General features: G+C 42.6%; 1 protein-coding gene across 2 annotated transcripts in view; it reads right to left on the reverse strand.

Annotated features, from left to right (window-relative positions):
- The window catches only part of CALN1 (calneuron 1), a 692151-nt gene that overhangs the window by 594589 nt on the left and 76261 nt on the right, over positions 1–21301 (reverse strand). Inside the window, exon 2 of one of the 2 annotated variants that reach the window (XM_007523654.3) lies at positions 18847–19042. The exons of the other annotated variant lie outside the window; for it this stretch is intronic. Coding sequence (XP_007523716.1) covers positions 18847–18969 — 123 coding nt within the window. The 5' untranslated portion in view covers positions 18970–19042. The remainder of the gene's footprint in view (positions 1–18846; positions 19043–21301) is intronic. 2 annotated transcript variants of the gene reach the window in all.

Here is a 21301-nt window from a genome sequence, read left to right on the forward strand (position 1 = left end):
TTGTTATACCACCACCCTTGTGGTGCTACTGGGCTACCTGCAAAGTAGTGCTGGTGAGCTGTCTCTCTGGTGTCTGCTCTACTATTTGATTCCCCCCAGCTTTGTGGTCACACTTCTCTGCATCTATGCCTGGCCTTCCATTCTAAGTTCATGCTCTGTTCTAGAACTTCTTAGTGTGTCCTGCAAACAAATCTGCCCTGCAAACCAATCTGCTCTTCACTCAGTGTCCCTGCCCCACTGTGATTGAATGAGACTCAAGGGAGTAACTGGGCTCTATACTCCATACTTCTAACTAGACTAAAGGAGCATCCTCAGGCTCTTTCCTGAATGGTGGGCTCCCTTGTGCCCACAGAGGAATGAGGCAGGAGTGCCTGTCCCCTGAGTGCCGCGAGAGAAGTGTAAACTCAATATCTTGCTTATTTTCATTTTTTCTTGCTTGTCCTTCTCCTTTTAACTTTTGGGCATAGGATGAAGGAAGCTCCCTTTACTACTCCCTTGTCCCTTGCCCCTTCTTCCTCATTCCAACCTCACCACTAGGCCTGAAAGTTGTCAGAGGTATCATCTTTGCACAAGAAGAATTCAAAGGTCTGATTCTTCCTTGCTAGCTTTTAATTTTGGCAAGCTTTTAATTTTTCCACCTACACACAAAGCTTGGTTTTCAAACTTGTCAATAGTATCACCCTAGTAATTCAAATACCTGCAAGCAGCCTTGATGTGAACATGCACTAGTATAATTATTTGCCACAAATGTCCTTCCTACTGCCTCCAGCCAGGTTTTACTACATTTTACAGATTATAATGCAGAACAGGACATCTGAGGGGGAAGGAGAAAGGTCCAGCAGGAAGGGACTGGGCTTCTGGAAAAACAAAGCAAACTGGCCCTGGGGAAGCCTTGAGAAAGGAGGAAAGGTATGAATAGCAAGACTGCCTGTGAGGAATGGAAATTCAGAGATGAAATACACCTAATGGGGGCCAGTGAGAGGGCTCACATGGAATCTTTGCCATGTTCATTAGGCAGGTTTTAAACCCCACGTGAGTTAACACTGGTACCAAATGGAAAACTTTGGCACTGTGGGCCTATCTACCTATTTACCATCTATCTGACTGTCTGCCTGCCTATCTGTCTATCTATCTAATTCTAATCATCTATCTAATTTATCATCTATCTGAAAAAAGTTGTCCTGAAATTATGATGCTTTGGTATTAATGGTATTAACAAAAACCAGCAAAAATAAAAGAAATCCTTGCCTTAACAGGTCCTAGGGGACCTATTTTCATAGACAAAGGGTAGAATTCAAGTGGTCCCTGAATTTGTCATTTGTTTTTTGGTGCCTCAGATCAAACCCAGTACCTCACCCATCCAGAGCATACAGACTCTGTCACTGATTACATCCACAATTGCAAGTATAAAGTTGGATGAGAAATAATTTACCTTTATTTTCATCATCCTCTAGATAAAACCCAGCTTTTTCTTCAATTATGAATGCAAGTCACTAGGCATGGTGGAATTAGCCATACTGGAGTTTTGCCAGGAGTATTTTTATACCAGGTTATAGTTGTTGCAATTATTTCACAATGCTCTTTACACTTACCACTGGAGGACTTGAAAATTGTGAGTTATTCTACAAAATGGAGGACCCCCCCCCCAACTCTTCATCTGCACTATTCCAGCCTTTAGGTCCATGATTGGTCAACAATTTGTTTGGCTTTGTATGTTAACTCTCTTTTCAGCCACCAGGTGCCAGATGCTAGCATGATGCCAACCAGAGTTCCTTGGAAAAACAACCCCACCAATGTGTCCTGGAGCTCTGATTCCCCAGAACCCCACCCCACTAGGGAAAAAGAGAGAGAGGCTGGGAGTATGGATCGACTAGTCAGTGCTCATGTTCATCAGGGAAGCAATTACACAAGCCAGACCTTCCACCTTCTGCATCCCACAGTGACCTTGGGTCCATACTCCCAGAGGGATAAAGAATAGGAAAGCTATCAAGGGAGGAGATGGGATACAGAGTTCTGGTGGTGGGAACTGTGTGGAGTTGTACCCCTCTTATCCTACGGTTTTGTCAATGTTTCCTTTTTATAAATGAAAAAAAAAGAAAAGAAAATTGTGAGTTATTATACCTGTCGGGCATTAAGCCAGCCCCCTGCTCCATCCTCCATTGCTGACACTATGACCTATTTACATAATCACTATATTGCCTGAAAGATTCCCCACCCATTCCATTGATCTATCTTCTTTCTACCTCGAGACCCGCCCTGCCTGCAGGGTAACATTAATCCCACCAGTTAAAACCATCAAAACAGTTGCTAAGGAAGTTCCCAGCATACCTCTTTCCTTTCTCCACCCCCTTTTCCTAGCCATTTCTGTTTCTGACTTGCCACTTCTGGTTTTATCCTATAAAAGTCACTTCTGTTGCTGATTTCTCTCTCTTTCTGTGTCCCGACCTGGAGGAGGGCTGGCATGCAGACAGGGAGGTGGACGCCGGACATTGCGGTTTGGCGCCATATGGCTTAGCCCACTGTGCTCACATCTGATTCTGGGACTCCCACATGAGTAAAGAATTGTATTACCGTGCCACAAGGAGTTCCTGGTCTCTCTCCCATGATGCAAGCCCGGCAATACCCACTGCTAGGTCTTATTATTTAATACACCCACAAAGGAGCACATATATTATACATGTTTTGCTTCATATGATGATATTTCTTTGTTATTACATCAATTATTTTATTTCTTGTACTTAAAAACATAACTCATAGGTTTCACAAGATTACCAAATGGCTTCACACATAAAAATATGTATTATCATCAGCAAGGCTTCATTGGAGTTTTGTACCTGTACGATTTCTTTTTCCTTCAGTATCAGAAATGTTTTTCATCAGCCCAGGATTTTCACTACTCTGGGTCAATTTTCTCAAACAATAAGACAGAGACAGAAAGACACCACAACACTGAAATGTCCTTCAGTGTAGTGGGGGTCTGGCTCAAACCTGGTTCATATGCATGACAAAATAAAGGCATTATTCAAGTGAGCTATCTTTCTGTCCCTTAGTCTCAGATAGAGGAAATAGCAAATAAGAGAGAGAGAGAGAGAGAGAGATTACTCTAATGCCCCTGACATTTTCACTTGAAGTGCATCCATGTGGTGCCAAGAATTCACATTCAGGTCCTTGTGTATGGCAAAATATGCCCTCTGCCAGAAAGCTATCTCCTGCCCCAAAATATTTTATTTTTTAATATTTATTTATTTCCCCTTTTGTTGCCTTTGTCTCTTTTATTGTTGTTGTAGTTACTATATTGTTGTTATTGATGTCATCGTTGTTAGATAGGACAGAGAGAAATGGAGAGAGGAGGGGAAGACAGAGAGGGGAAGAGAAAGATACACACCTGCAGACCTGCTTCACCACTTGTGAAGAGACTCCCCTGCAGGTGGGGAGCTGGGGGCTCAAACCGGGATCCTTATGTGGGTCCTTGCACTTAGAGCCATGTGCACTTATCCCGCTGTGCTACTGCCTGACTCCCTATTTTATTTTATTTTATTTTATTTTATTTTATCTACCACCAGGATTATTGCTGGTTTTGGTGCCAGCACTACAAGTCCATATAACTTTCTTACTCCACCCCCCCCCATCCATTTTATTTGCTAGGACAGGAAGAAGTTGAAAGGAGTGGGGGACATAGTGGGGGAGAAAGACATCTGCAGACCTGCTTCATCACTTGTGAAGTGTGCCCCTTTCAAGTGGGGTCTGTGGGCTTAAAATGGAGTCTTTGTGTATGGTAACATGTGCACTTGACCATTGCCCAGCCCCCTCAAAAAAATCTTCATGGGACTGCATGAAGTACATGGTACATGCCTGCATTGCCATGTACGAGGCCAAGAGGCTTTCCAAAACTTAGAAATTGATATGGCATCAGAGGAAACTCTGATCTGTGGTGTCTTTCCTCTCCAGCTCATCTCTTTTACTGTCTTTCTGAGTGAAAAAGTAGCCTAGATTATGAAATTCTGCATGTGTCAGGCCCTGGTTCCACATCACCCAATGAAAATCACATTTATTTTTTTCTGATTCTGAAATTTCTTCATATATTGTAATGTTCCCGTTTATTTAAAATGTCACTGTTCTCAAGCCTTCAGAAAAATAAATGATTTATCTGTGTTTTTTTACTGGAGAGGTAGGGAATTAAGAGGTTGTTAGTCACAGCCTGCCCCCAAGAAGCCTTTTCTGCTGGTTGTTTTGGGAGAGAGAGGACAGTGGCTGCAGAGGTCCAGGTAGGAGACTACAGAGGGCTGAGGTGACATCTAGCCATAGATGGCAGCATGTAAGAAGAACCAACTACAGGCTGGGTTGACTCAGGAATAAGCCTGAAACTTACCTGCTTTCCCTAAACATCATATGTGAAGATGACCTGAGAAGGGAATGAGGCAGACATTTGACTAACAACCACTCACGGGAATAGTTTACTGCTTTCCCTTTAAAAGGTCCTGTCACAGAGCCAGAGAGATAATAGCTCACCAGGCAGGGTATTTGCTTTGTCACATTTATTGCTAAGATACTGTTTCTTCTAGATCCTTTTAGCTGACACAGCAAGGAAATTTCTTTTTTTTAATTTTTATTTATTTATTTATTTATTGATTGATTGATTGATTGATTGGATAGAGACAGCCAGAGATTGAAAGGTAAGGGGGTGATAGGGAGAAAAACAGAGAGACAGCTGCAACACTGCCTCAGCACTTGCAAAGTTTCCCTCCAGCATCTGGGGATGGGGGGGTGTTGCAAACCCTGATCCTTGTGTATAGTAACATATGCACTCAACCAGCTGTACCACCACCCAACCCAGGAAATTTCTATAACTGTATCACTTATGTACATATACAGGTCCAAACATGTTTTTGTATGTAAACATTGTTATCTACATAAACTAGACATGGTGTCAGGCTGGCATAATGCTTATGCAAGACTTTCATGCCTGAGGCTCTGACGTCTCAGGTTCAATCCATCCACAGTACCACATAAGCCAGAGCTGAGCAGTGCTCTGGATTCTCTCTCTCTCTCTCTCTCTCCCCCCCCCCCGTGTGTGTGTGTGTGTGTGTATCTTTATCATTAAAATAAAATATTAAAAAATAAAAATTTTGTAGACATGGTGTCTTCAAAGATATTTGCCAGGTCTGAACTCCGATACCACATAGAAAACATTTTAGCAACAGAGGAAACTCCAGTGCTGTAGTGCTTCTCCTTCCTTCTCATCTCTATCTGAATAAGAAAATACTATCCAGAAATGGTAAAATCACACATGCAAGGTCCCAACACACACACACACACACACACACACACACACACACACCATTCCATTACAGATCTTTGTGAGCAGGACTCCCTTTCTTAAATTCTCTAAGCTTCCTTTAGAGGTATGGAGAGAGTGAACCACTTGAATCATTGTATGTGAGGTCCTGGTCATTCTCTTTCCTGTAACATGCTCGATTGTCACTTTCCCCCAAGACCTGTCCTGGTTATTGCCTTGTGGCTCATGTTTCTCTTTGGGTTATCATGGGTCTGTCCTTCCTATCTTTCCTCCTCCTGGGAGACTGCTCAGACTAGATTTAAGATAACTTCACCCAATCTAATCAATGCAACCAATACCACCTTGGCATATTTCACTTCAGACTGCATCCAGGGATGTCAGGCATGGAATGTGTACCCACCAGCTTCATTATTTTGGTAATACCTTTCCTAGCTCATAGGACTCCTCAAATTCATTTTGGGTGGTAAACTTTTTAACAAACCTCAAAACCTAGATATAGACCAGAGTCCATCAGATGGGGCATCTGTACATCTATTCAGTTGGGTAAAAACATATATCTTTTTTTTTAATATTTATTTTATTTATTTATTCCCTTTTGTTGCCCTTGTTGTCTTATTGTTGTAGTTATTATTGTTGTTGGATAGGACAGAGAGAAATGGAGAGAGGAGGGGAAGACAGAGAGGAGGAGAGAAAGATAGACACCTGCAGACCTGCTTCACCGCCTGTGAAGAGACTCCCCTGCAGGTGGGGAGCCGGGGTTCGAACCGGGATCCTTATGCCGGTCCTTGTGCTTTGCGCCACCTGCACTTAGCCCGCTGCGCTACAGCCCGACTCCCAAAAACATATATCTTAAAGCAGAAGTGCACAGTAGTTTGCAGTGAGTCCATACATATAGCAAGCAAGCAGAAAGACCTAAGAAGACCACAAAGTACCTAATGAAATAGTTTCTACTTAGACATAGATACCCTCTCACCTACCTTCTATTGCACGTCCCTCAGCCACTCCAAAGGTAAACTTGTCAGACAAAGTAAGGACTACAAAAGATGAATAAGGGCAAGAGACTGGCATACTTTAATAATGACTCTTTAGTCACTACCAGGCCACCCATCACCTGGGGCCCTAGTCAGGGAGTCCTGGCATTCCCAAATAGACATATTGGGCCTAGACCTCTAACAGATCCCTCTCGACACTGTCACTGGTCATCTCCATCATGAAAAACATAATGGACCCCTTTGTGGGCCCCTATCCCTGGCCCTCAGTATGGATCAACAACGATAGGGAATGTTCCGTTTTCTGAAGGGAGGTTGAATAGCATACTCTGCCTATCACCCGAGGATGCTGGGTCCTGAAATTGGCACAGCCTGGAAGGTGAACTCCACAGCCGTGACCACGGAATGTGAACTAAGACCTAGAGGGATACAGAGGTTACATAGGCTCCTGTGCTGACTGTGGGCCACAGACCAAATCGATGGGGTTTATAGTTAACAATATTTATATACTTTTCCCATATTTGGGATCTACTCTCTTCCCTGATCCAGCTTTCTGGTTTTTTTTTCCAACTATGACACCATCCCCCCCAAACAGTAGCTTAGGTCACTTGCATATTAGATGTCAGGTGCAGGCAAAAACTAGTTGGGTCACGGGCCCCTTGGAATATACCTAAAATATACCTACTAGTTTTTTCTAAAACAGAGACCCCAAATCTTCATATGCAATATTCCAGCCTTTAGGTTCATGATTAGTCAACAATTTGCCCTGCTTTCTATCTTAACTATTTTTCAGCCACCAGGTTCTAGATTATACCATGATGCTGACCAGACTTCCCAGGACAGAGGACCCCACCATGTGTCCTGGAGCCCCCCTCCCCAGATCCCTGCCCCACTAGGTAAAGAAAGAGATGGGCTAGGAGTATAGATTGACCTGTGTCCATGTTCAGTGGGGAATCAATTAAAGAAGCCAGACCATCCACCTTTTGCACCCTATAATGACCCTGGGTCTATGCTCTGAAGGGATAAAGAATAGGAAAGCTATCAGGGGAAGAGATGGGACACAGAGTTCTGAGGATGGGAACTGTGTGGAATTGTACCCCTCTTATCCTATGGTCTTGTCAGTGTTCCCATTTTATAAATAAAAACTTATTTTTTAAAAAAGGTAACTTTAAGAGACAATTTTCTGACACATTACTGTCCCAAGCTGCCCACAGGAGTCTAGGGTGACTGGGAAAACCTCTCATGACAGATTATCTCTAGATGTCTAATTTCTCCATGCCTCCAAGCAGAACACCAGAGATGTTGAGAGAGTTATAGCAGGTCGTAGAAAGATCCATGACCATGAAAGAAAGTGAAATTATATAGTATGATTCCCACTGACATTTGCTGCCTATGCCTATGCCTCTGCCTCTACCTGCCACCCCAAATCTAGGAGAATCTGGACTGATTTGATCACTAAAGTATGCCAGAAGTGGTGTTCACAAGGGCATTTCATGTTTAAAAGACCAAGTTGGTTCCAGCTAGTTCTCTTGGAAGGCTCATGTCTAGATGTTTATCTCAGAACCCAGATGCCACACTGTGAGAGATACAGGAGGAGACACAGACCTTAGGAGATATTTTGTATGGATGAACCCAGCTGAATGGGTCCTTTAGCCAACCCAAACCAGATGATTCCAGCCCCAGCCATCTGGACCTTTAAATAGAGCTGAAGTAAGTCAGTTCTACCCAAATCCTGACCCATGGACTCTATGAGCATAAGATGCTTTTTGGCTTACACCACTGGCTCTGAATATGAAGTGGTTTATTACAGAACAGTAGTAGTGGGCCTAAAAAGAGACAAGAGGCTGAGAAGTAAGGGGCATGTGTGTGACCATGGCATGTGAACCATGAATGAATAGCAGCACTTGGCTCCAGTGGGAGAGAGAAGGCACCTGGTGGAACAGGTTGAGGGGACCTAGGGCCTCTCCTGCTCCTTTGAATTCTGGTACAGACAGGACTAACCTGAACCCAAAGAAAAGAGCTGTTTGATATACAGTCTCTGCCAACAGCACAGTGGTCTGCTGCCTCCCTCCTCTCCCTGTCCCACTTTCTCCAGAGAAGATATAAAGGTAATATATGAAGATAAGGGGAGTTGGGCTAAGTGCTCATGGCATGAAGAGCAAGGACCAGCACAGGGATCCTGGTTCAAGCCCCCTGGTCCCTATGCGCAGGGGAGTCACTTCACAAGTGGTGAAGCAGGTCTGCAGGTGTTTATCTTTCTCTCCTCCTCTGTCTTCCCCTCCTCTCTCCATTTCTCTCTGTCCCATTCATCAACGACAACATCAATAACAACAACAATAGTAACTACAACATTAAAAAAACAAGGGCAACAAAAGGGAATAAATATTTTTAAAAAGATATAAAGATAAGATATGAAGCTTTGTTATATTATTAAACTCCCTTAAACTACCTTCCATAAGGTGAAATAGACATAGTATGGTTATGATCAGTGCCAGAAATACTCTGGACCATTGTTGGGTCCCCAGGAAGGTGCCAGGATTGGCTAGTGGAATCTTGGTGTCCAAAACTCTTCAAAGAAGTCAGTTTCCCTAGTCGGGGAGTCCCGAGATTCCCAAACAGACATGATGGGCCTAGACCTCAAATAAATCCCTCTCTCTGTTGCTAGTGGTCATCTCTATCAGGAACAACAAAAAAGACCCCTTTGTGGGCCCCATAGGACCTTGCCCTCAACTTGGATCAATAACGGTAGAGAATGTTCCATCCTCTGAAGGGAAGCTGAACAACATACTCTATGCTATACCTGAGGAAGATGGGTCAATACTGGGACAGCTTGGAATGTTCCTACTGATGACCACAGAATGTGAGCTCAAATCTACAGGGATGCAGAGGTTACATAGGCTCCTAAGCTGAATGTGGGCCCCAGATCAGATCAAACTGATGGGGTTTACAGTCAACAATATCTATACACCATTCCCATATTTAGGAGCTATTCTTTTCCCTGATCCAGCTTTCTGGTCCTTCTTCCAGCCATGACATCATCTCCTCAGACAATAACTTGGATCCACCTGCATATTTCACCTGCATATCAGATTTCAGGCTTAGGGGAAAAAAACTAGTATAGCCACAGGCCCTTTGGAATATAACTAAAATAGCCCTACTAGCTATCTACAAAACGGAGACCCCCAAATCTTCATCTGCACTACTCCAGCCTTTAGGTTCGTGATTGGTCAACAATTTGTTTGGCTTTATATGTTCACTCTCTTTTCAGCCACCAGGTTCCAGGTGCTAGCATGATGCCAACCAGACTTCTCTGGACATACAACCCACCAATGTGCCCTGGAGCTCCACTTCCCCAGAGCCCCGCCCCACTAGGGAAATGCCCATGTTCAGGAGGAAGCAATTACAGAAGCCTGACCTTCCATCTTCTGCATTCCACAATGACCTTAGGTCCATACTTTTAGGGGGATAAAGAATAGGAAAGTTATCAAGGGAGGGGATGGGATACGAATTTCTGGTAGTAGGAACTGTGTGGAGTTGTACCCCATTTATCCTATGGTTTTGTCAATGTTTCCTTTTTATAAATAAAATAATAATAATAATAACAATAATAATAATAAGACAGTTTCCTAGGACCCAATTGAGCTATTAACCCTGAACTGCTGTGAGGACTATTTACTAAAATGAGTGCCAGTCACCAATGTATAGCATTTTTATTATGTATTTATTTATTTATTTATTTATTTATTTATTTATTTATTTATGTTTAGGTAGTAAATGACTGCTGGGTAGTATGGCCAAGAAATGCAGAAGGTTGAAAGAGCAGCCAAAATTTCCTAGCAAAGATCATTTGTAATCTTTTCTGTGGAGTCTAGATTTTACACTTTGGCTGTGTATATAGACTTTTGCTTCATGAAGACTATACTTTTGACCCTTTGCCCTTTTGCCTCCTATGGGACACTATTCTATTAATTATCAGCTTTAAACCTTTCTCTATAACCTTTTTCCTTTCCATCCCAAATGCTCCCTGTCCTCAGAAGCCCTTCCCTTAGATAAATTGACAGAATAATTCTGGGGAGCAGTTTGGCAATTCAAGTAAAAAAAATTATATATATATATATATATATATATGCTTTCTGATCTAGAAATTTCACTTCTTAGAAAATTTATTTTTAGATATATTTGCACAAGTGAAGATGATGAATACATAAGGACCTTCACTGAAATTCTGCTTGTAAGAACAGAAGCAGAGCAATCTGAACATCCATCAATGGCTAAATAAACCACATAATAGTGGAAGATGATGACCATAAGTTGTTGAGTGAAGAAAAAAAATCCCTATGGCATCATTAACAACAAAGCATATATATATACAAATATATATATATATGCTTTATTATTTATATATGAATGACATACCTGGAAGTTTTATAATGGCTTGTGCTTCTGCTCACATGCTTCTAGGTATCTCCTATGAGTAAATTAATCTTAGCCTGTGAACTGTGTGGTAAATAAAAACTCAGCATTCCTATGATCCTATATACTGTATAAGGAAAGAGACCGTTCACTGTTTTATTCCCAACATCCAGCGTAAAGCCTATGAGAGTAGTTAATAGTACTTGAGTATATCCAGGAGTGAACACTAACTGATTCCAAAGTTATGTCAGTTACTTATCATTTGCATTGATCTGAGAAGTAGGCCCTTTGGATAGGAAATAAACATGTAGTAGGTAGTTTCTAGGCCTTTCTCATTCTCTCTGTCTGTCTCTCTCTCATTCATTGGTTCACTCATATCCAGTGCTCCAGGTTTGAAATGTGGTTGAAACAGCCAAGTTAAGTAAAGATAAACCATTGTGTTTTCTGTAAAATAGCTCTAAGATTTTAATAAGCATTTATATTCTCCAAGAAACATACTATGTAGTATTATCTGAATTTTACTGGCCATGAAGTACTTCTAAAGAAATATTTATTGACACTGATTTTCTGAGCATCATCAATTTGTAACATGTTGCATTAGAAGAATCACAATGGAAATAAATATTGATATGTCCTGGGTGGAAGGAAGATTTCTAAAAGGCAGGGTTAAACAATCTTTAGGACAGTGAAAGAATAATCAACACTATCTTAGCTAAGATAATTTGAAATGTCAACAGGATGACTGGAACTGAAGGGACAGGAAGGGAAAGATGTGGCTGGATGAGCAATGTCTATAATTATGTGACATCATCAAGCTTCTGGGGACCAGGCAGGGCTGTCACAGAAGGTCCCAGAGTCTAGGGAAGTGGGAACAGCAGATTTCTAGGTGCTGCTGAAAACTCTGACTTAGCAGGTAAAGTCTACACATATGTATAGGTTTTGCAAACTCATGAGATTAGTTTTGGTGGTGAGGTCAAGTTTGAACTAATCCACTCTCCCTTTGGTCCCATTGTTCTAGTGGGATCCATGTCCCAACCAGCATTTGATAAGTGGACTGAGGAAGCAAAGATAAGGTATGAGGGAGGGGTGAGAAGTAAGTGAAAGGTGGAGTTATCAGCATTATTTTCAAGAAGTATGGAGAAAATAATAACATATCAGCTTTTCAAAACAGATAAGTGACAGTAGGGGAGATGGAGATAGATAAGTGACAGCAAGAGGAAACAGAGATTAAGGAATAAATGAAGAGGTACAATTGTTGGAGTAAGATGTAACACTAAAATTCATCCTGTATTCAAGAAGCATAGGGATGACTAGAAGGGAAGAGAGTGAAACAATGAAGAGTGAATGGAGGTGAGATTTTCACATAGCTGTTAAGGATCCATGAGGCATATATCTTTCAGCAGTACTTTGAGTGAATCATCTTGTTCTTACTTTCAAGAGCTCAAGGGGATCTCTCTCTCTCTCTCTCTCTCTCTCTCTCTCTCTCTCTCTCTCTCGCACACCACCACCACCACCATCTTGTTTCGTGAAAAAAGGACTGTACACTACAAATAAAGTCCAACAAAGAAGTCTTCTACCACAAAATGAGAAAGAGTACAAATCATGTAGTGAGTTTGAGGGAGGTGCCTGCTGCATTTCTCCATAGTAAGATATTGAGTGCATTCAACCCTTAAGTTATCATTTGAAGATGGGGCAGCCTAGTTCAAATAAATGAGCTGAGGGCTGCTGAATTCTATCATAGACAGATATTGGGTAGTTGAGGGAGCAGTGGTCATAGTGCAACCATGAACACTGTTTAGGCACCATGGAGAGATATGAAGTGAAATGGACAGCCTAAGGGAACTCTGGCCAAATGATTCCAGTCCAATTAGGGATGCCAGTTTAACAATCAAACAGTAAAGGTTGAGTTGTCTTCTGCCTTTCAGTGCACAGACCTTTAAATCACGAAGGAGTTTATGAATCCTGTTTATGTAGAAACTCTTTTTATAAGCTATTCAGAACAGGGGTAGGAGGGAAAAAATAGGGAGAGACAAATTCCCTTTGAATTTCCATTGCTTTCAGAGTCAGCAATTTAATGAGTCATACACTCCAAATCTTTGCTTTGTCTACACATTTTCATTTCAAAATACTAAAAAACACTTTGTTTGGAACATAGGCTATTTTTAACTCATATATCAATAGGGTACATCCATTTGTCCCATATTAGAAAAAGCTTTCTTCTATTGGATTGTATTGAACAGCACCATCCTAGTAGGGTTGTTTACTTGCTTATAGCTTGTTGTAGCCACCTGGATTTCTTTCCATTCCATGAGAATTTTCTTCTAACTGGCCTGCTAGTGACCATCCATGAATCAGCTCCAGACTAGACCCAAAGAATATACATCTATAACTTAAGAAAGGAAAGAACATTTTTTTCAAGACCCCCACACCTTGCTTATTGATGCATTAGAGTCAAGATGGGCATTGAGTACTATATGTTCTCATGAGACTCTAGAAAGGAAGGAGAAGGAGGTCTCTGGAAGCATCAAGAGAAAGCCTGACCACACACTAGCAAAAAAAAAAAAAAAAGAGTGTGTGAGATTCTTTAGGCTGACATAAGAGGCCAATGGAGAGGAAGGTTGGAACTTTGGAGCAGGGTTCCTATGTCTTCAGTCCTTATCCTCTGAACATGATCTCTGTCTACTGTTGTGTTCCCTGCTTGCTGGATCTATACACTGCTTTGGTTAGATTAGCGAACTCTTCTCACTCTCATGGGGAAGATCTTTTAAACTCTCCAACACCCTTCAGTTGTGGGTGTGGTGGTGGTGGTGGTAGTGGTGGTGGTGGTGGTGGTGGTGGTGGTGGTGGTGGTGGTGGTGGTGTGTGTGTGTATTCTAAAATTATAGGATATTGTAAATCAATGTTAAATCTATAAATCCCTTAATTTAAATAAAAGTTCCAACTGAGCACCTCAGTAATAAATATCTTACTAACCCTTATAGGAGAGTTAACCAATTTCAAGAAAGGCTTACAAAAATTGGCATCTCAAGGAACTGGAGCCCGTTCCACAACTTCTGATTCTTTTGGCCTGGACATCCTCCCTTTGATCAGGAGTGGAAAAAGTGAGCTGGAGTTAACACCATACTAATTCCCAGCTGATGCTGCCTGTGAAAACTGGCAACTATTTGACTGAATTCTTTTCACATAGATAGTGAGGTGTAGGCAGAAAGAGAAAAATCACTTTCTTGGGTTTTCTAGATCCTTCCTGTCTATCTGGCCATCCTTAGGTTGTCTGAGATAACCTTCCACAGCACTTCATGAAGTCTTCATGGTGAGTTTCTCTTTTCCTTTTGGAGAACTCTGCTGAAATACTATTACTTCATATCCAAAAATTGTACTAGGAGACATAAAAGTGACCTGGTGTGGGTATATAAGACAGGAAGTAACTCCACCCTACTTTACAATTTTGCCCGCCCTGCTCATACAAGGCAGAACCATCTGGAACATGACCTAAATGATAGGGTAAGGGGAGCCCCTTTCTGGGCTTGTGGACTCACCCTAATACTCAGGTTAGGTTTTAACTGAAGAAGGTTCCCAGCAAAGGACAGGGAGTCAATGTTGCCTGAATGACTTCTCTGCTGAAGATGGATGTGAGAGCACTGATGGTCTGTGTTCCCATTCCCTCTAACACCCTGGTGCAGAGCTCATGGTGATGAACTCCCTCCCACAGCTCTGTCTCCTCACTCTTCATTTTAGTTGTCTCTGTGCCCAATGCACAATGCCATTTTTGAACAACTTGTAAGTATGGCTCCAAGGAAGGAGTAAGCAGAAGTGTTAATGTGTGCTATGTGAGGATGTGAGCGTGAGGTAGGATGAAACAAGAAAGTAAACCTAATAACACTCAGTTTTGTGGGCCAGAAAAAGCTCATAGTCTCTCTAACAGATCCCTCTCTATATCATCATTGATCATCTCCATCAGGAACAACATCACAAACCTTCTTGTGGGTCTTACCCTCAATGTAGAACAAAAGTGGTAGAAATTGTCCCATCCTCTGAAGGAAGGCTGGGTCAACATACTCCGCCACTTGAGGAAGACTGGTGCAGCCTAGAATGTTCCTAGTTATGACCATGGAGTTCAGACTGGCAGGGATGCAGAGGTACAGGCTACTGTGATAAGCATGACTAGACATGGATCCTAGGTCAGATCAGTGGAGTTTATAGTTAGCAGTATTTATATATTTTTCCCCTATTTGGGAGCTACTTTCTGCCTTGATATAATTCTGTAGTCCTATTCTGTAGTCCTGACACCATCTTCCTAGACAATACTTTTCAGCCTACCTGCATGTTAGCTGTTGGGCTCAGGTAAAAATTAGTAATGTCATAGGCTCCTTGGAATATACCTAAAATAGACTTCCTAGCTTCTTCCAAAATGAAGACCCCAAATCTCATCTGCTATATTATTACCTCTAGGTTCCTGATTATTAAACAGTTTGTTCTGCTTTATCTTAATGCTCTTTCAGCCACCAAGTTGCAGATGCTACCGTGATACCAACCAGACTTCCCTGGGCAGATGACCTCACCAATGTGTACGGAATGCCACTTCTCCAGGGCCTTTACCCCACAAGGGAAAGATAGAAACAGGCTGGGGGTATGGATCAACCTGCCTATGTCCAAAGGAGAAGCAATCACAGATGCCAGATGTCCCACCTTCTGCACCCCATTAAAGATCCTCCCAAAAGGATAAAGAATAGGGAAGCTTCCAATGGGAGGGATGTGATATGAAACTCTGGTGGTGGGAACTGTGTGGAATTGTACCCCTCTTAACCCACAGTCATGCCAATCATTACTAAATTACTACTAACAATAATAATAATTAAACACCATTTAAAAAAGCGTTCATGGTCTCACACAAGGGGACACCTATGGCTTGGGAAAAAAACCTGACTGAATGTACTTCATATATTTCTGGCCCCAGAGACAGATAAAAGTTAAAGAGCCTAGTTTGTGTCCATGGGGCTAGAGATATTGCTCACTAGGGAGAGGATGTGTCTTGCTATTTATGTGGCCCAGATTCAAGCCCTGACACCACATGGGAGCACCACAACAGCAGAGATAGTTATAACATCTCTTAATCTTTCTGCTTCTCTACCTGAATGAAAAAATGACTTAGACTGGTGAAATTGCAAAAGTCCCAGTCTCTGTTGTTGTTGTCATCATCATTATCAGTATATCTTGCCTAATTTATGTGATAAGAGTTCTGAACCCTGACCCTAAGGCAGGTATATACATTGCTATATGTGTGAGGGTCTGGCTTCAAGCCCCCAGACTCCACCTGCAGAGGAGAAGTATCATGAGCAGTGGAATAATGCTATAGGTTTCTCTCTATGTGTCTTTCTCTGTCTCTATCTTACTCTTTCCCTTATCCTTTATCAAAAAAAGAAATAAAATGGGGGTGGGGAATGGCCACTGGCAAATGGAGTCAGGTAGACACAGAGACCTAGTCCAGTGGAAAAATACATGAGTAAATTCTGGTCCCCAAATTCCAATGCCACAAAAAAATGGGGAAAATATTTTTAATGTGAGAATATGTTAAGAATAAAGGGCACTTTGGGCTTCTTATTTTGCTGTGTAATATCTTCACATCCACCAGCACACAACTGTCCCTTTTCTCTGATGCATCAGCCACCTTGGCCAATGACCATAGTCCCCACAGGACAAGCAATCAGGTTTCTCTTCCCTGTTTTCTCTACCCTTGCCTCAACAAGTGCCCCATATTCTAGCAGTTGTCCCAGCCTCAGGAAAGGCCACTCAGCAGTTTCACCCTTGCACAGAACAATATGAGATACCTCTCCTGGACAGAGTATGCTAGGTGGAGAGGCCAGCCCAGGTCACCTTCTGACCCTTGGCCAGCCTTTTTGAAGCAGTACTTTGACTCAACTCTGACCTTCAGCAGACATCATTTACTGCTTCATTCTTCCATATAGTAAGGACTCATCCTGCAGGTGAGCATGTCCTTGACCAAGAGTCAACTCCTACTTTAAATTTTTAAGAAAATAAGTTGTTGGGGGCTGGGTGGTAGTAGCGCAGCAGGTTAAGCACACACTGCGTGAAGCACAAGGACCGGGGTAAGGATCTCGGTTTGAGCCCCCAGCTCCCCACCTGCAGGGAAGTCGCTTCACAAGTGGTGAAGCAGGTCTGCAGATGTCTATCTTTCACTCCTCTTTCTGTCTTCCCCTCCTCTCTCGATTTTTCTCTGTCCTATCCAACAATAATGACAGCAATAACAGCAATAATAATAACAGCAACAGATAAACAACAATGACAACAAAAGGGGGAAAATAGCCTCCAGGAGCAATGGATTCGTAGTGCAGGCACCAAGCCCCAGCAATAACCCTGGAGACAGAAAAGAAGAAAGAGAAAAAGAAAGAAAGAAAGGAAGGAAGGAAGGAAGGAAGGAAGAAAAGAAAAGAAAAGAAAAGAAAAGCTCTAAAAAAATAAAATAAGTTGTTATAGAGAGTTCTGGATAGAGTCTAACAACACCCTAGGTTTGACCTGAAGTCTAGTCTCCAAGCTCCTGGAAGAAATCACTGAAAATCAGATGCTACATCAAAATTGCCCCTTCTGTTCCCTGAACTCCTGCATCCCACCACAAGTGTGGCCACCCAGGGTGGGCTAGTGATCTCTTTCTAACACTTCAAGGAGACCATTTCAGAGCATCCCCATTTACAAGATGTCATCCTGACTTGCCTGGGAAGATGACCTAATCAATGTGTCCTGGAACCTCACCTCCCCAGGCCCCTATCCCATCAGGGAAAGATAGAAACAGTCTGGGGATGTGGATCAATCTGCCAATGCCCATGTCCAGCAGAGAAGCAGTTACAGAAGCCAGATGTTCCATCTTCTGCATTCCATAAAGAATTTGGTCCATACTCCCAGAGGGATAAATAATGGGAAACCTTCCAATGTAAAGGATTGGACACAGAACTCTGGTGTTGGGAACTGTATGGAACTGTACCCCTGTTTATCTTACAATCTTGTCAATCATTATTAAATCACTAACAAACATAAATAATTCATTTGAAGAAGAGAAAAATACTAAAGAGAAAAAGAAAAAAACAAGTTCTAGTTATGGGGGAGACAGCATAATGGTTCTGCAAAAAGACTTTCAAGCCTGAGATACCACAGGTCCCAGGTTCAATCCCCTGCACCACTATAAGCCAGAGCTGAGCAGTGCGCTAGTAAAATAAATAAAAAAGTAAATAAAACAAGTTTTGAATTCAGGAGCCCTGGGTAGGAAAATGGGTTTTACCACTGCCTGCATGATCTGATGAGAATTATTAAAATTCACCTTACTTTTCTCCTATAAAACAGAGTTAGTAGCTTCCCTATGGGGCTACTGTAAGGACTAACAAATAATTTCCATAGTATGGAATTATACCCCTGTTGACATGTAATTTAGTAAATTGATATTAAGTCACTAATCAAATTAAACATACAAATAAAAAAACAAATATTTCCATAAATTCTATCTATACCTGCTAGGTTTTCTTTTCTTCCTTCTCTCTTTCTTTTGCTTTTTTCTCTTTCTTTCTTTTTTTTTTGTGGCACATCAGGTTTTTGTGCCTGCATGATCCCACTGCTCTCAGAAGACTTTATTTTTAGGAGAGAGAGAGAGAGAGAGAGAGAGAGAGAGAGAGGAGAGAGACCACAGTACCTGCCATGCACGATGCTCTTGTGTGGCACTGAGGGTTCAAACGTAGGTCCTCACACATGACAAAGTATGTGCTTCACTGGGTGAACTATCTCCTGACTCTGCTGATTTTTCTAATGACAAGAGCACCCTCACACCCCTGCCAAGCAAGTAGTTGCTGATGAAATCAGTTTCCAAATCTGTACCCTTGTCCCATTCACAAGTTGCCAATAGAATCCATGGCACTTGGCAGGTCCCCAGAAGCACAGTAACATCCCGGGCCCAGCTGAATCATGCATCTTCTATGCCCCCAACCTGACCCCTCTGCCCCAGATGACCTGTCCAAGGAATCCCCCCACAAGGGAACACTCAGCACGGGCTCACAGCCCCACACCACCCCCTACCTTCAGGCTGAACACAACCAAGTCCTGAGCAAACACTGGAGAAAGCGTGTTTCTCCAAAGGGTTTGGGGGGAGACTTGCCAAGTGGGGAAGTCGGGGGCCTGGCTCCTCGGCGGCTCCTCTCCCCCTTGGGGGTCTCCTCTGTCCCCCTTTTCCTCATTCTCAGGCTTTCCTGCTCCAGGTTGCTCAGGCAGTCGCATCGGGGGTCCAGGGCGAAGTTCTCTGAGAGATTTGTGAACACATCGAGGGACCGTCAGCCGAAACACTGAGACTCTGCAAGGAGTTGACAGAAACTTACTGCCTGGATTACCTACCCAAAGTCAGTTGCCTAAATAATTCACAGCCTGTGCTTAAACAAGACAATGGGAGAAATACAATCCTGGCCCAAGAAATATAATTACAGTTGTCACAGATGTTTAGTTATTAATAAGGTCTCAATGTCACCAGAGGGTATTATACAACAAACCAATAATGTGCTCCAGGAGCCAACCTTAACATTTGTGGGGACTTTCCATTCACACTCCCCTGGGCTTTGCTGGAGTCTGAGCACTATGGAGCGAGCTCGAGCAGCCAGCCTGATTGCTACTTGCAGGAAAGCCCAGCACCTTGCCAGCAAAATTTGTTTCTTTGCTTTTGACATCAACAGAGCTGCTGAAACCAAGCAGTGGGTGGAGTGAGTGAGATCTAGCCATCTGACGGAGGGGATTCTCGCTAAACCTCCCAAGCGGTGGCACTGCTCACATAATCCAAAGTCATCCCACCTTTCTCAGACAGAAAGCATCCAAGACTGGTGTCTCTTCTCCAGACTTGCTTCCCATTTGGGGTCTCAGGTTCCTGTGCCATCACCAAAGGGTGGCTTCTTCTCTCTCTCTCTCTCTCTCTCTCTCTCTCTCTCTCTCTCTCTCTCTCCCTCTATCAAATATCTGCTTAACCTCTATAAGATGCATCCCTGAGCAGCCATCCCTGAACTGCCCTCTCCTCTAGCTGTGTAGAGACATCCCCTCATGAAGCTCCTTCTGCTGGGGTCCATTGTCTCTCTTCTTTCTCTGCATTCTAACTTGGCACAATGAGCCATCCAGGCAGGGACCATCTTTAACTAATCGGTACTTAGTAAAAGTGTATTGGCTAACATTTAATCAATGTCAGTTCTTTTTGGTTCCATATTGGGGTTTAAAAACACAACAAAACAAGGGCTGGCAAGACAGCTCATCTGAATAATGTGTTGGCTTATTCATGACTCAGGTTCATGTCCAGGTCCCACCAAACTAGAAGAAGATTCTGTGCTATGGTGTTTCCCCCTCTCTCTGTGTGTGTCTGTTTGTCTCTCTCTATCTGAAAAAGCTGGCTCAGAGTGGTTAAAATGCAGGCTGCTTAAATGGAAGGTGTAGGTGATGGGAGAGTCTGCTGACAGAACCTGAATACAACAGGGACAGTGGCTTCTCCCTACAGCAGACCCCTCACTACCAGGCTCCTGCACAGCCCACCCTGGAAAAAGGAACCAGATCTACTGAGTGTCTTGATTCTCACGAGGGGGGCATTTCTATACCTTAGAAATGTTATGCTATAGAAGTCAAACCACTGGAAACACAACTCAGAAAATGACTTTGGGAAGTGTGAAGTTTTGCAGAGGTGCCTGTGACTGTCATCATTAAGATTCTAAGTCTGTAGCTGGCCCACTACAACATGTGCCAGGGACAGTTTTGAGCCCCAGCACCACAAGGGAACACAGTGTCCCTGAGGAACACTGGCACTGTGGCTTCTCTCCCATCTATCCACTGAAAATCAAAATTAAAAAATTGGTCTGAGAGCAGTGGATGTACAAACTATGAGACCTCAGTGCTGAAAAAGAGAAAGTGAGAGAAGGAGAGAGAGAGATAAGAAATAAATAAAGAAAGAAAGATAGAAAGAAAGAAAGAAGAGAAGAAAGGAAGAAAGAAAGAATTTCTGCACACATGGCTCATCGACTCTCAATCCCTTCCAAGATCTACTGAGACAGGTTTGTTCCTGAGCATAATGCATGTCAATTGCTGACATCAATGAATTACAAAAAAAAAAAAAAAACCTGGGAATTTTGTATAATTTCTACCTTGTCCAGAAACCCCAATGACCTAGGTCAGGGCTAGACCATATGGGGCCTGAAGGCTCCTTATCTGTGAGATCTCTGTTTCTCTGAATGTTGTGACATGGATTGGGCTCTACTCCCAAAAGACTTTAACCCATGTGATTGAATTGGAACATCTCCAGGGGTTGAAACCACAGGGACACCCCACCTATGGATAGAAACCTTCTCAGAGATAGAAGTCTTGACTCACCAAAGAAGATAGATACAATCATCATCTGCCTTGGTGGTTCTCTCTATCTATCTGTCTGTCTGTCTATCTATCTATCTATCTATCTCCAATTACCCACAAAGGCCATGAATACAATACATATATCCTTGTGATCACTTCCAGTTTTGATATTCTGTTTAAAAAGAGAAGCAAGTTTCTCATTAGGTCACTGAAGCAAAAAATACAAGGAAAAGTGACATTT

Source organism: Erinaceus europaeus, chromosome 15 (assembly GCF_950295315.1).
Source record: "Erinaceus europaeus chromosome 15, mEriEur2.1, whole genome shotgun sequence".
Taxonomy (NCBI): Eukaryota; Metazoa; Chordata; class Mammalia; order Eulipotyphla; family Erinaceidae; genus Erinaceus; species Erinaceus europaeus.